At 46.0% G+C, this 16,400-nt stretch overlaps 1 protein-coding gene across 1 annotated transcript in view; it reads right to left on the minus strand.

Moving 5' to 3' along the window:
- FAM135B (family with sequence similarity 135 member B) overlaps positions 1-16,400 on the minus strand; it is a 163,075-nt gene that overhangs the window by 19,128 nt on the left and 127,547 nt on the right. The window contains exons 7-11 of the mRNA XM_065895179.1: positions 15,861-16,014; positions 13,752-13,801; positions 7,141-7,296; positions 6,113-6,186; positions 1,756-1,910 (exon numbers count right to left, since the gene is read on the minus strand). Coding sequence (XP_065751251.1) covers positions 1,756-1,910; positions 6,113-6,186; positions 7,141-7,296; positions 13,752-13,801; positions 15,861-16,014 — 589 coding nt within the window. The remainder of the gene's footprint in view (positions 1-1,755; positions 1,911-6,112; positions 6,187-7,140; positions 7,297-13,751; positions 13,802-15,860; positions 16,015-16,400) is intronic.

Genomic DNA, 16,400 nt, shown 5'->3' on the forward strand with positions numbered 1-16,400 from the left:
CCTTCCAGCTAAAGCTGCAGGAGGGATGGGGCTCAGCTGAAATGAGGTTGGTTTATAAAAAATAAAGCTATGTGATAGTATATATAGCACATGTGAGCTGGGGGACTGAGATGTATACCCACTAGAGTACCTATGAATATGCACGTAAAAGAAGGACCGGAAGGTGATCTGAAGTCTAATAATGAAGTATTAGGGGGTCTGAGAGTGGGTGCTTATTTTAAATATCTTCTCTAACTGTTCAAACTTTCTGTAGTTCAATCATATAACTACAAGGAAGATCAACACATGTACATATGTACACACACACACACACACACACACAGTCTCAATCCAATGTTCTGAGCTTTTTTTTTCTTTCAATATATATATATGCCAAATTTTATTTATTTATTTGTTTATTTATTTTTTACCTTTATTGGAGTATAGTTCATTTACAACGTTGTGTTAGTTTCAGGTGTACAGCACAGTGACTCAGTTATACATATATCCACTGTTTTATTTTTTTGTTTAGATTCTTTTCCTATATAGGCCATTAGGGAGTATTGAGATTGTTTTGAGCAGCTGGTTGGCTGCCATCTCTGGAGCTCACAGGCAGTCAAGCCGTCATACAGAGCGTAGACACTAGATGTCAGGGTACAACCGAAAACGGAATAACATCCTTGGTTTGCAACGTTGCAGTCTTTGGAAGTCACCTAGACTTTTTAAAACATCCTACAAATCTCAGATTGCGGAAACTCTGAAATTTAAGGGGCCCCTCCTTTAATTATGGGCAACCCAATAGAATGGTTTAAAAAATATTTTGCCCAGAGATGACAAGCCGACACGGGCTTTGGCACTGCAGTGACTCGGCTTTGAATGCTGGCTTTTACAAGCTGGGTCATCTTTGATTAACATTTACCCTCTCTGTGCCTCAGTTTTTCTCTGTTAAATAGACTTCTGAGGTTGTTTATAGGGTTAAAGAGATAAAGCTCATAAAACCTCCAGCATAGGGGCTGGCATAGTTTGGTCCTTTAAGGGATCATGGGTCTCTTTCAGCTCTGTCATTTGTACGAACTTGTTGTGTTTCCATGAGCAGGGCTGTGCAGGGGACAGGGAACGGACATTCTCTCTACAGTTTGCACTAGGCTCCTTCCAGTTGATGGATCCGTTCATTAACAAACTCTGTGCAGCCCCAGCAAAACAGATTGCAATCACGCACACACACACACACACACACACACACACAAACATGTTACCTCTTCCCCCTGAAGTGAGCTGTTCATCCATTAATCCATATATTTATGTGCCCACCTTCTCAAATACTTTACCTGGCTCGTTCCATAAAGCAAGCACCGCATAGGAATGTCAACCGAATGCCATTTAGGTTCAATCAGAAATGAATTTATATTTGAATTGTACATTTGAGATAAGAAAAGATCTCCGTCTGACTCTCAGGGGACTCTGGTGAGGGGGAGAATTTGGTTCCCATGTTACAGGTGAAAACACTAAAGCACTAAATACAATTCCACCCCAGGAGTCCAAAAGGGAGTCTTTACTCTAAGTGTCCTTTGCTTCCATTGCTTTGCCCATTCACGGCAACAAAGTCATTTCCAATAACAAGCTTACCCTTAGCTCTTGCTTCTTTCTCCTCTAGGAACTGACAAATACTTCATTGATTTGTTCCCATGGCTGCTGGGAGGTAAACAGAGCAACTGATGGGAACCCAGTGGTAAGCCCTACCCTTGAGGTTCCAAAGCAAAAAAGGAGAAGGCACACCTGTGGCAGGGCAGTCCACGTATCTGTCCTCGAAGATAACGGGCAGAGTGTTCCAGTCGCCGTCAATGTCCAGACACTCTGCGGGGAGCGGGGGCATGGTGGTGAGGTACTCTGAATTCCGGACATCCAGAGACAGCTGGCTGTGGGTCTGGATCCTGGGGAACACAGACCCGATGAGCATTCAAGGAAGATTTAAAGGTTTTAAACTTACTGCTCCATCCCTCTTATCCCAAGACAGCATTCAGAAAATGTTCAGTAGACTCTAACAATTGTCATCTGTCTGTCTCCCCTCCCTTTCTTCCCAGCTACCTACCCAGCCCCCAAAGCCCTAGTCTGCTTTGAATCAGAACTGCTCTCGGTGCTGACATGGATTGTGTGTTTAGGCAAAACCCCAGGGCATTTAGCACATACCAATTAGTAGAATGTAATAAACACCATTCTAGTGGAATGTACGCTGAGTTTCTAAATAGCTAGGACTCGTAAATTCGTGTTTTGGAGGAAACACCTAAATCTATATATACTTTACTCCTATTTCTCTAACTACCTATAGCACTTAGGGTCTTAATCATATTTGGTGGCATTTGAATTCAGAACCATCTAAAATTGCCTTTTTACTGCTTGCTGTGTGGACAACAGGATCCTTGATTAGGGTATCAATTCCCCTAGTTCAGGAGCCATATTTCTGGTTTCCTGCCTATAGGATTTTAAAAGGCCCCTTATTCCTCCTCCATGACCCAGATATCACTCCACGAGTAGTGATATGATTCCAGAATTTGAAATAAATAGTATTCCTAGTTCAAAGGCTGGGCTGGTGGAAAACGTTTACTCCCTTCTCCTCAAGTCCCTGCAAAATGGCAAGAGTTTATTTTTCCCCCACGAAGGGAAAATTATTAACAATCCATCATTTTTCTCCATGCCAGCTCAATCACTCTTGCCCAAGCGAAGATGATGCTCTTATCGGGTTGGTGAGTTTGGGAGAAGAATTGAGCACGCATAGCTTTCTGTCTGTCTGTCTTTCTGTCTCTTTGTCCAACTGCAGACGTTTTTAGAGCAGCCTGACTCTGGAAGTCCCAAACTCACTCTCCAGCCCTTTAGATTATGTGCCCGCAGAGAACAGTTCTGTAGCTGTGGAACGTTGCACAGGCCAGGGCAACTTCTGTAATCCAGCATCCTCAGTAAGAAATATGATGAAGAAGGACATATACGCACATATGCTATTTTATATATGTATATTTAACATAAATATTAAATGTGTGTATTTCATTCACCTCTTATTTCTCAATTGGATTTTAACCTATGAAAGAAAAAGAGAAGCGATTTATTCTCTCCCTCAAGGCCATGAAGGCCGTTGCAAATTCATCATCCTTTGGGCCTCTGTCTGAATATTTAAATGGAACTTTGGTGCAATCAGTTCTGCACTTCTCAGCTCTCATCAATTTTTGGTCCAGTTTTCAGCTTATTAACAAAGTATATTGATTGAACACCAACATGCATAGGATGGTGTGCACAGGGTGGGGAGTAAACCTAGAGGATTGAAACTTGATTCTGGACCTAAAGAACTTATAGAGTCATGAATAAGTTAGGTGGTTAATCAGGCAATTATAATACAACAGGGTAGATGCTGGAGAGTCAGAACTAAGTTATTGTAGGCAGGGAGTTCTCTCTTGCTGGAATGTAGTATACAGACATTGTGAATGTGACCACACACCTCAAACAATGCTTCTCACGTGTTAACAAATAACTGAAAATTCCAGGGCATGTACCCTATGAGCTACCACCTCACACCTGTTAGGATGGCTATTACTGGAACAAACAAGTGTTGGTGAGTATGTGGAGAGGCTGAAACCCTTGTGCCCTGTTGAGGGGAAGGCACAATGGTGCAGCTGCCGTAGAAAACAGTATGGAAGTTCCTCAAAAACTTCAAAATAGAGATACCATATGAGCTGGCAATCCCACTTCTGAGTATTTATCCCAAATACTTGAGATCCGTATATTTAAGAGATATTAGCACTCCTATGCACGTAACAGCACTGTTCGTAACAGCCAAGATATGAAAACAAGCTCACTGCCCATGGACAGATGAATGGATAGAGAAAATGTGGGACAACGGAATATTATTCAGCCTTGAAAAAGGAGATTCTGCAAATCTGTGACAACAGGGATGGATTTTGAGACTATTACGCTAATAATGCCAGTCACAGAGGGACAATATACATGAGGCGTCTACACTAGTCAGATTCCTAGAAGCAAAGAGGGGAGGGGTGGTTGCCACGGGTTGGGAGAGGGGAAATGGAGAACTGCTCATCACGGGGCATAAAGTTCCAATGAAGTAAGATGAAGTGTTGGAGCCAGTTCATATTGGCTTGCAATAGCCATGAATCCACATTCAGTGCTAACATATCCCTGGCTTGAAATTGACTACAGAGCATCGACACATGGAAATTGGCAAACACTACAGACTGGAGGTTTTTTTGTTTGTTTTTGCTTTCCTGAGGGCTAGTTGTGAAACATTTATGAGGACCCTGGCCATACCTCTTCTCATAATTTTCTAGGTCCTTACCTTGATGTGTTTTTCTTTACTGATCACTATCTGAAATGATATCATGTACTTCCTGCCTGTCTCTCCACTAGAATGAGTGATCCATGGGGAGAACATCTTTATTCTGTTCCCTGCTGTATCCCCAGCGTCTACGTGAAGAGCAAACATTTGTGTAAGTCATCAGGCATCACCTAAGTCTTTCTGAGCAGAGTCTGCAGCTGCCCCAGGTCAGGTCCTGTGCCTGGATGTTCTCATGTGATCCTCACAACTATTATCCTACCCATTTTAAGGAAACAAAGACTAGGTGAGCTTCAGGGAAAAAAACAAACAGAAAATTAATTCTCTCAAGGATCTGCTGCGAGTAGAGGAGCAGGATTTTGAACCCAGGTCTCCCGGATACCATATCATCTGCACTTTGTACAAGTGGTTGTCATTCCAACAAAACTCTTCCAGGATGCTAGCTGCCTATGTGTCTGTCACCTCCTTGTGTGTCCACACTCCTTGGGAATGCAGCCAGGGCCTGGCAGTCTGAGGTTTACATATCGTTGCGGTGATTTGGAATTAGATGTCCTGCAGTGGTCTTGAATTGCAGTGCTTTGCTCAGTGGTCCTCAAAGTGATTCTTACATTTGCCAAATTAACTCTCCCAATTTTCATTTTAAAAAATACAGTTGGTTCTAGCAGGGGGCTGGACTGAATGATGAATGCATGAGTGAGTGACTCTAGATATTTCTAGAAAAGCCATTTTAACATGAGATATGTTTTCCTTGGTGCCCCTCTCAATTTCAGAATCCATGAGGCAAACTTCAACATTGCTGTAACTTTCCAACTAGAATTAAGTGTGGGGAGAAAATAAGGTTATAAAGATGAAGGTGAAAAGATCTTCGGGTCTGTCCTAAGTGATGGATGGATTTCAAGTGTTTCTCCTGCTGGATTTACTATAGCATCTCAAACATTATTCCATCCACATTTAGTTTGGAGGCAAACGTACTATTCAGAAACCCAAAGAAATGCTTGGACTTGTGTAGCCATGGCCAGACATCTTGGAGGAAGCACTGATTGTGCCCACAAGGGAAATCTACAATGAGAGACAATGACCTCATCTTACGTCAACCCTTCGACTTTTCTGAATTTTTTTTTTTTTTCAGTACGCAGGCCTCTCACTGCTGTGGCCCCACCCATTGCGGAGCACAGGCTCCGGACGCGCAGGCTCAGCGGCCATGGCTCACGGGCCCAGCCGCTCCGCGGCATGTGGGATCTTCCCGGACTGGGGCACGAATCCGTGTCCCCTGCATCGGCAGGCAGACTCTCAACCGCTGCGCCACCAGGGAAGCCCCTTTCTGAATATTTTTTAAATTTTTCTGGAGGAAATCAAACTTAGATTTTCATCTGTCCTCCTAATTAGGTAGTTCAGCCTTAATTCTTATGCTAAATGCATTTCATAGCTGCTGCAGAGTCTCAGGTGGACTTTTTTTTTCTGACATTGCTTGTGCCCACACCACCTGCTTCTAATTCATTTTGCAAAGAGGACTCAACACAGATGTCTTCAGGGACCTAGGAAGTCTTGATTCTGTCTACAGAACCATAAGGATACTCAACAACAACAAAATACTTTGTCTATTGATCTTCTCTGACACCTGCCAGCTCCTGCCTCTGCAATTTGTCTGACTCTTTTGCCTTCAGAGAAAATTCACCTGAATGTGCAGAGGTGGGCAGACTTCTCTCCTTCATGATTGGAGATGAAGGGAAGAAATAACTTTGAACAAGAATGTCCTTGGCGCTCAGGGTTCACGATGTGGGCATGCAACTGGTTACTTACAGATTTTCCTGAAAGGTCAAGACTGCAAGTTTTTGGTGCTCCATATAAAAGAAGGCCTCGGAAAACCTTCGGACCTGAGGAATAAAATAGTATAAACAAAATAACTCACTGGGTGGGTTTGGCCTTCACTTTTTTTTTTTTTTAATTATTTACTTATTTATTTTGGGCCACACCATGCAGCACGTGGGATCTTAGTTCCCGACCAGGGATCGAACCCGTGCTACCTACAGTGGAAGCGCAGAGTCTTAACCACTGGACCACCAGGGAAGTCCCTAGCCTTGACTTTTTAAAAAGAAATTAAGGCTCAACGAGGGAAGTAACATATATTAATATCAGGGAGAGCTCAGCCCACAACCCAGAGGTTCTGAAACACTAGTATTTCTACCCACCCCCAGCTGCCCTCTCTATTTCTGGTTCTTAGCACAAACCTGATTTATGGACACAATTGAATGCATGTTTATGAATCTGCTCTTGGCTTGCGTTCTGTCGTTTGTACATTTGGGCCTTATTTCTTCTACTAGAATATGCGACCCTTGAAAACAGAGGCCATAGATAAATGCAGATGAAACAGAATGTCCAAAGCTAGTCACCCAAGTGTGTCCTCTGAGCGCTTTGTAGACTTAGCTATTTGGTCCTCTTGCCGGAAATGAGAAGACCAACATCTTTTATTATGCGTTGGTACCCACCACTGCGCACTCAAGCTGGGGGCAAAAAATGCACTAGGAACAATGGAGTAGATGTGAAGACACTTCTTTGAAACACTATCAAAGCACTTCGTCATATCCCTGAGATTGGTTTGCTATCACTTGGTAGCCAAGGAAGGTATTTTCTGAATAGTAGACCAAAGATGTGAAAGCCGAAGGAAGTTCATAAAGTTTCACTGCTGGTTCATGGTGGAGAAGGGCTAGTACTTGGGTCTACGGAAGTCAATCCCGACTTTTATTCTGCCCAGTGAGCCAACTGTCGTAAAGCTTCCTTGAGAGATCACTGGTGCATGATTAGTGAATTGATACCATTTAACCCCTTACCCGCAAGGTGTGATGCTCCTGGGTGAGATAAGCGGTCACTTGGGAGTGTAATGTCACCGTGTCCAGGAACTGGGTCCACAGAGCCATCAGGTGGGAGGCCAGCTGGGCAAGATCCTTACTTATCTGCTCAGCTATCTTCTCTGGGTTATTCAACATCTGGGGAGGCAAAAGGTGGCAGTAAAGGACCTCTGCTCCATGAAGCTACTGCCGTCTTCCTCCTGAAGTCTTTACTGGCTTCTCTGCTTTAAACGAATCCCTCTCCTTTCTCTGGACTCTCTTCTGCATCCTATTACGTTCTGAACTCACTACTCGACGATCATGATAGCTTCCACTTATTAATATCTACTAGTTGGCAGGTAGAACACTAGGTGTTTTTATATGCCCTCTCCTATTTAATCCCCACAATGAACCTTTGGTAAAGTTACTGTAGCCATCATTTTATACAAAAATTAAATGAGAGAGGATGAAATAGCACACCCAAGGTCACACAGAGCTGAGATTCAACTGTAAGACCATCTCACCACAAAGCCGTGGCACTACACTGACGTTACAGAGTAGGCGTCGTAAAACATCTCCCGAGAAACAATAAAGTCTTTATAACCTCACGGCATCTGACTTGCTAGGAGATTTCCACATGGCCGTGCTCAGTAGACCTGTCACCATCTTCCCCCCAACACTCCAAATTTCTTAAGGAGGATCCCAGGTTGTCTTAACGAAAGCTTGAAGGACCCAGCCTACAGAGGTCCGGAGCCCTTGGGGGAAATTTTGGCTAGCTTCAGTTTAGAACTACGAGAGCCGTCTGCCTGCGGGTAACTTTCATTGTGGAGAGCTGAGAAGAGAGATCACTGATCTCTGAGGACAGCCAGAGAACCAGTGGTCCAAGCCTAACGCTGAATTCTACGCTTTATCACTTACCCACCAAGAATTTAACGTGCATCTCCCATATCCCAGGCACGTGTTTAGAATACGTGGGAGCACAGAGATGAATTAGAGAGTGTCTCTTGGGACTTCCTTGGCAGTCCAGTGGTTAAGACTCGGCACTCCCAATGCAGGGGGCCCGGGTTCGATCCCTGGTCGGGGAACTAAGATTCTGCATGCCACAGGGCGCGGCAAATAAACAAAGTGAAGTTCAGTAAATGTATTCAAAAGATAAGGAGTGTCTCTGCCTGCAGAGAGCCTCATTCACCAGAGGAGATAGGAACGTGGGTTAACCCTGAGGAGTATAGCCAATATTTTATAACTTTAAATTTAGTATAATCTGTAAAAATATCAAATACTATGCTGTATATCTGAAACTAATATATTGTAAATCAACTGTATTTCAATAAAAATAGGTTTACACCATCCCTATCCTTAATATGCTTAAAAAGTCAACTTAAGAACACTGAAAAAAAAAAGAGTGGTGGGCATGTGTCTGTCTTGGAAGACGCAGCAGGACACATAACCATTGCTGTTTCAAACCCATCTCTGAGCTCCTTCTTTGCCATGTGCCTCAGTTTCTTCATCTGCAAAATGAGTGTGCAAAGCAAATAACCCTTTATTGGGTGTAACAATGTATGGGGAGACTACGTTCAAAGCCTCGCTTGAAACGCTGAAAGTTCCCTTCACTCTTCTTAGACTAAAGGCTGATGCTAGTATAAGGCATGCTGGGTGGAGCAAAGCATCTGAGAGTAAGAAAAACAGAGAAGGGCTTCCCTGGTTGCGCAGTGGTTGGGAGTCCACCTGCCGATGCAGGGGACACCGGTTCGTGCCCCGGTCCGGGAGGATCCCACATGCCGCAGAGCGGCTGGGCCCGTGAGCCATGGCCGCTGAGCCTGCGCATCCGGGGCCTGTGCTCCGCAACGGGAGAGGCCACAGCAGTGAGGCCTGCGTACCGTAAAAAAAAAAAAAAAAAAAAAGAAAAACAGAGAAGAAGGAATTTGACACTCTGTAGGGCTCTTTAATTGTTGGGTATTGCAGCTTTGTAATTAATGACTAGCTTCCGGGTACAAGGCATCATTCACCTGTAGCATCTCTAAGCTGCTTCTTCCAAGAGGAAAGATCAGTCTTTGGTGACAACACAAGCTACAAAACTCCAAAACGAGAGAATGACCCTGTCTTCTGATGGAAGCACTGTTTCCATCACTGGCTCTGTTGGGAGACAGGGACCAAACATGGAACGTCCACTCTTGGTTCAGTCCCATAATCCATGGCCCAAAGTGTTAAGAGGCAGAAAAGGAAGGATTGGGTTGGAGAGAGTCGGGGATGTGACTGGCCACTGGAAAACCTCGAGGCTGGAGAGTAAGGCTTTTAGATGGTCTATTAGTGGCTTATCTTTACATTCTCCAACACGTTACCCTCACTAACAGACGCCACGCTTCTGCATCAGCACCGGACACCTTTCTGCCCCGACAACGTTCCCGGCCTTCCCTCTGGCGCAGTGCTGCCCATGGCTCCGGCCACACCAACCTGAACACACAGCTCTTTCCAAGCACCAGGGCCTTGATCGGGCTGCATGTTCTCCTTGGAATGCCTACTGCCTCTTCCAATCTCCTTTCTCCCTCTCTTCACCACTTCGGACTTGTCTGTTCTCCACCAGGTAACTGTTTCAGAAGCCCGTGCAGTCACTCTTGTTCCTAATGGTTCTTTCAGAATTTCTCCCGTGTGCCACGTGTAAGCCTAGCCTCCCTTCTCCTTGCGGTCTACTTGACCTTGCACAGACTATTCTCATGGTACCACTTGCCATATGGTGCTTTGGTACCCTCCTTTGCCTGCACCCCAAGCTTTAGCCTTCTCAATATTCTCGGTACCTATACCGTGGCTGATGGATGATGGAAACTGGATAACTCTTTATTGAGTCAGCTGGTGACTTGGCATCAGTGAGAGGCACCCGTGCCTTAGGAACTGGACTTCCTTTACTGGCCTTCTCGCCCTGATACCCACGGCTCTCCCCACTGTCCACTCCAGCAATTCTGGCAAACACAGCATGAATTCTGAGCTCAGCCCCCAGAGAGGAAAGGAAAAGCCATTCATTAAATGTGTCTAAGGGAGCATTATTTTCTCCCCCGAGTTGATGACAGCAATGGTTCCAGATAAGATTGAGGAAGCTTCTAATTAAGCCACAAGAGGACTTTCCTGCTCTCACAGAGGCCTGGGCCTGTTCAGGTACAGATGATGGGTGTGGAAGGGTCTCTCTGGCAAGAAAACGAGAAGCCCTTCACGCTGACAAGGAGGCAGTCTGGACCCAGTGCCATTTCAGGTGAAGCTCCTGAAAAATATACAGCTCCCCCCCCCGCCGTGCTTTTCACCTGGGTCTAGCCACGCTCCTTGGCTCATTTACTCACCACCTCCGCCCCTTGCTCTGTTTACTGAAGTCTGAGCTTGGAGTATGCTGAGCTCTGGGAAGCCAAAGATAAATCTGTCCAGTCCTGGAAGGGGCACATGGTCCAGTTACAGCTATTTATTTCGATAGTTAGACCTACAAAGTACTATGAAAGAGACAGGTCCTGAGTGCTGTGAAAGGGTCATGGAAGGCTTCCCGGAGGAGGTGATGCCTGCATTGTGTCTTCAAGGTAAGCAGGTGTCAGGTGGAGAAAAGCCTGCTTTACACACCCTGAGCTACCGCGTTCTCTCACCATGGGCCTTACTCCTGGCTGCATACTCAATCACTGGGAGACCGTAAAGCGTTTGGGCCCATCCCTGAGGGTAGGACTCAGACACCAGGATGTTTCCATTGCTGTCTGGTAGACACTCAACATGATCTGAACCTGTCTGCTGTACCAAAGCACGTGGCTGAGTTTCATTGGAACCTTTTCACCTGTTACGGAGAGCACAAGCCATCCCTTTTCTAACCAGGCTGCACAGCAGGAATCCTGACCATGGGCTCCAATCACATTTCCAGCCCAGACCCCCAAAACGGGCTTCAAAGGCTCCCTCTGCAGCCGTCCTGGGCCCCGAGCACCCATGGTGCTTCCGTCAGGCCGAGTCTCACCCTGGCTTTGCATGGTTGTTCCCTCCCCGCCTCACTCCTAATGCCACCTACAGCCTCCGGTGCTCACACAGGCCCCTCGTCTTACACTTCCCGGTCCAGCACCAATGCTATTGAGAGCTCCCGCCTCCTGTGTGAACAAATCCGTTTCACCCCAGGCTGTTAGTCCTGGGGAGCTCTCTGCCATCTCTGTTGTATTCCCAACAAATGGCAGAGTAGCTGGCACACCGTAGGTGCTTAAGAAACGTGTATAAGATTCACACAGAGTAAAGGTGCAGATGAACTACTCCATGAGTGTAGAGCTCTATGTTTTCAAATTGTCTTAAACCACCTGAAACAGTTTCCACTATCCAATCCATCCTTGAGATGGATGCTTTTGTGACCATGTGCTTGGTTGACCACTAGGTGGCGATGTCCTGCCTCTAAAAGTTCTGTGGGCTGTGAATGTGCCTTTTGGGGAGGCGCGGGGGGGGGGGGGGCGGGGGGCAGGGAGGAAGCTTTGTTTCTTTCACTCCCAGCACCAGGCCAGCCCTTTAAAAAACCGCAGACCAGGCTGTGCTCCTCCCAGACTCCCCCTTTCCCTCCGTGTCACCCAGCTGCATCCCTGCAGCAGTCAGCTAATTTGGTTGCTTTGTACCAAATAAAGCCTGAGGCAACACTGTCACTCAAAACCAGGGGCCTTTTCCCTGCAGTTTGGGGGCCGGTACCAAAGGAAGCAGGGAACCCGCTGCGTTTTCATGAAATATATCTAAGAACTCATTGGTAGCCTGAGCTGCGGCCTGAACCACTGCAGGGACCAGATGCATCAATATGGCGGTGGCTCGCAGATGGCCTTGGGTTCAGGCCCCCGGCCCATCCCTTAGTGGCTCAGGGACCATGATGCTCCTCTCTGTCTGCTTGTGGCCAAACGCATGGGGACATATCCACGTCTCCCCCTGCACTCGCAGGCTGCAGTGGGGGGACCCCTGGTGCATTTGTACGTTTCAGGGGTACAGCATAACGATACATGTACATACTGCGACATGACGGCCACAATAAGGTTACTTAATACACCTATCACCTCACATAGTTACAATTTTCTTTTTCTTGTGATGAGAATTTTTAGGATCTACTCTCTTGGTAAATTTAAAATATATAATACAGTATTGTTAACTATAATCACCATGCTGTATCCCCAGAACTTACTTATAACTGGAGGCTTATACCTTTTGACCACCTCCCCCCATTTCCCTCACCTCCCCCCATCGCCCCTGGCAATCACCAATATGGTCTCTGTTTCTATGAGCTTTTTTCTGTTTTTAGATTCCACATATAAGTGAGATAATACAGTATTTGTCTTTCTCTGAATGACTTATTTCACTTAGCGTCATGCCCTCAAGGTTCATCCATGTTGTCACAAATGGCAAGATTCCCTTCTTTTTGATGGCTGTATACTATACCACTGCGTACAGACACACTGCGTTTTCTTTACGCCTTTGGGTGGACACTCAGGTTTCTTCCATGTCTTGGCTATTGTATATAATGCTACAATGGACATGGGGGTGCAGACACCTCTTCAAGATAGCGATTTCATTTCCTTCAAATAAATACCCAGAACTGGGATTGCTAGATCGTATGGTAGTTCTATTTTTTAATTTTTTGAGGAGCCTCCATACTGTTCTCCACAGTGGCTGCACGGATTTTCATTCCCACCAACAGTGCACGAGGGTTCCCTTTTCCCCACACCCTCCCCAGCACTTACCCCTTGTCTTTTTGATGAGAGCTATTTAACAGGTGTGAGATGCTATCTCATTGTGGTTTTGATTCATCTGGGGAACTTGTAATGAAAATGCAAATCCCTGAGCTCTACTCCCATCTACTCTGTTTCAACCAGTTTAGATGGGACCCAGGCCAGGGTGCGTCTAAAGTCCAAATGTGTTTCTACTGAGAGGCCAGGGATGAGAAACAGTGGTTTTAAAAGACAGAAACGTCAGTTTGCAATGAGACAGTCTCATGAGTCCTGATCTGAGCATGGATTAGCTGTGTCACCGACCCTGAGCTACACACTCCTTTCCATCTCATCTGACTCTCGTTACATGAGGATAGCAGTGCTCACCCAGACCATCCAGCGCAATGGGATGTGAAAGTGTTCCAGAGATTGTAAATAACAGAACAGCATGCATTTGCCAAGTACTCACTAAGCACATACTCTTAATACGTGATTGATGAACTTTTGGCAAACGCAAAGCACTGTTTTCAAAGTCATCATCTTAATGGCAGCTGGCCTCCTGCCACGTGTGAGCCACCTGAGCACAGGTGCAAGGTTTCTGTCACCCTCCGTGAGAAGCACATAGCCCGCAGTCAATAAACGTTTGTTAGATGCATGGTTAATAGACAAATAAAAAGTGTGAATGTCAGGGAAACCAAGACCTGTCAACCCATTTGGTGTTTTTCAAAATATCTAGCACATGGCCAGGCACACGACAGGTGTCTAAGAGACACAATGATTTAGAGCAGTGGACGGAAGAGTATTTCTTCAGTTTAAGATCTAACGTTAGGTAACCAGTCGTGTCTTCTCATCTCTGATTTCTACACCAAGTAAGCAACTATGTTTGCCCCACATAACTACTGCCCTTCAGAACTAAGGAGTCAGTTTCCTAATTACCTGTAGCTCTGAGCACAGCTGAGAGAGTGTCTCTTCAACAGCAAGTGACTCTAGGAAAGAAAAAAAAAACCCACACAATTAAATGGACACACACTGAAATGCAGAATTTGTTAACGGAATGAACGGAGCACAGATTTCAAGTCGGCATTGACGTCACAGAAAAAAATACAGCTTCTGTGGACTTTCCTTCTCTATTCTGTCTAAAGGGTCCTGTTTATAAAGAGGGTGATTTGGAGCCATGTGTTGACGCTAGATAAAGGTCAACATTGTTCCATGGATGCATTTCTGAGAAACAGGAGAGCCCCACGTTCACTTTGTGTGGTCCACATTCTGTTGTGCTTTTGCGGGTATGTAGCACGTGCAGGCACGCACACGTACACACACGTCTGTGTGACACATCTAGGACCTGGATCTGTATGTCCTTCATACAGGTGGATGTTCAGAAGTCCAGGGAAGTGGGGTAGCAGAGCTAAGAGCACTGCTCAGCACCACCAACTCGTCCCAGTCTTCCACACCGACTACAGAGAAGCCCGCAACCCCGCCGTCTTATAGCTTGAGCGGGGTGGACTCTGGCCACTTGTGGTTTCCCGGTCGCAGCTGTGCCTGTGTTTGAACTTTCCCCTAGTTCCATGAGGCTGTGGTCAGACCTTGCACGTGGCCGACGCTCACGGATGAGCACATGCTGCCCGTCCAGCAGCTGTCCTCAGCTCTGTGAGCCCCATGAGGCATAATGCACTTTTATCACTGATCATGGCTGTGCACTTGGGGTCTGGCACAGTGCCTGGTACACAGTAAACATTCAACAAAAATATGGTGAGTGAGTGAATGAACAAATAAATTCAGTTCCTTTGGGTTAAAAAAAAAAAAAAAAAAGTTGAAGCAAGAAGCCAACTGCTAAGACACTGTTTTCATTCTACCCCTGAGCTAAACTGGCTCTGAACTGTGTGGGTCTCCTGTGAGTGCATCTGACCTGAAAAATTTCAACTCCAAGATCACGTGCTTCAAAGAGGGCATTAGAGCTGACAAAGCCAGATGGTAAGACGGCACCAGAAATCCATGCAACAACTACAACGTTGCCCCTACTCCTTCATCCTGTGCGCCAAGCACTGTGTGTGAGGGATCTGGGGGTCTTCTGCCCTCCAAGACCCCCAGTCTAGCGGGGAAGAGAAACATGCAAATAAACGATTGCTGTGTGGTGTGTTCAGTGTAGTAACGGATAATGCACAAGGCCATCAATACTGCCAGGGCATGGCTATCTCCACAAGGAAGGTCTCAGGGTGCAGGGAGGGAAGTTGAGGTTCCTTCCCGGCAGGATTGTTATTACCCTTGACTACCAGGCTAAGGACCTGGCTTCCGTTCTAGGGTCAAAGGGCCTCATTAGAAGACTTTGAGCAAAACCACAACCCGCCAACTGCCGTAAATGAGTGTGACCCGATATAAAGACTCTGCCCCGGGCATCACTGAAGAATCTCTGTGCTCCTGCCTTGTTGTGCCACACACTGTGACCCTGAGCAGTCATTTCACCTCTCTGAGCTTCAGTTCCACCATCTGTCAATCAAGAGGGATGAGGCCCAATGACCATGATGTCTGATGATGGACAAGAAGCGATCCACCCCCAGAAAACCAAAACCAAATATGGTGACTACTGAGAGCTTGCTAATGTCATCCAGATGACATATATATATATGTAGAAATACCTACATATATAAATGTAGGACTGTTTTATACTCTTGGAAGTTGCAATACAGTAACTACAGCCTAATTAAGAAAAAGGCTGTAAACAGGCATTTTCCCTTAGACAGCAACTCCACATTATGTACCCATAGCACCAGGTGGGTAGTAGGTGTTTAATAAATGCTTTGTGGATGAATGAATGAGTAAATGAATGTGACTCGGGGTGCTTGCGTCCTTTCTCCCTGCATTGGCACGTCCAAGATTTTCTCCGGCTAGAGTGATGTCGAATACAAAAAAAAAAAAAAAAAAAAATCTGTAACGGTGCTTGCTACTGTGACATTTACAAAAGCACGCTGAGTTTTCTCGAGCCCCAGTCCAAAAGAGGAAGTTCGGTCGGCTGCTGGGATGAGTTTTCCCCTGTGCCCAGCCCCTTACCCAGCTCCATGCGTGGCAGCTCAGGGATGTCCCTCATGATGGTCAGGAAGTAGGCACGGAGTCCCCGGTAGGCGTGTAAGAGCAGGAAGCACACGTCCCGGTGCCACTTGTAAGCATGCTGCATGCAGTTGTCAGAGGGCACGTAGAAGCTCCCCTGCAGGGGAAAACAGAAATGCAAGCTGACGGCTATCCCACGCGGCCAGGTCCTGAGCAAAACTGGGAAGCGCTTCAAGATGCCAACAGAAGAGTTGGAATGTCTTCCCTCTCCCTCTGTAGGGGGAAACCACTGAAACTGGCCAAGCCTCTATCTTACTGTGTTCAAATTAAAATAATAGTAGTAATAATAATATTAGATGATGGTGATGATGAGGACACAGACCTGGCAGGTTTGGGGCAACTGAATGTCACCCACATACAAGCCTCCTTCTCTTGCCACTGTAAGAAGAAGCCATGGGACAGACTGAGGTGGGCTCCTTTTCACAGGGAGATGAGGCATTTAGAAAGACCTTTGTATTGATGGAGGAATAGCACATGGTGCTG

This window comes from Phocoena phocoena, chromosome 17 (genome assembly GCF_963924675.1).
Source record: "Phocoena phocoena chromosome 17, mPhoPho1.1, whole genome shotgun sequence".
Lineage (NCBI taxonomy): Eukaryota > Metazoa > Chordata > Mammalia > Artiodactyla > Phocoenidae > Phocoena > Phocoena phocoena.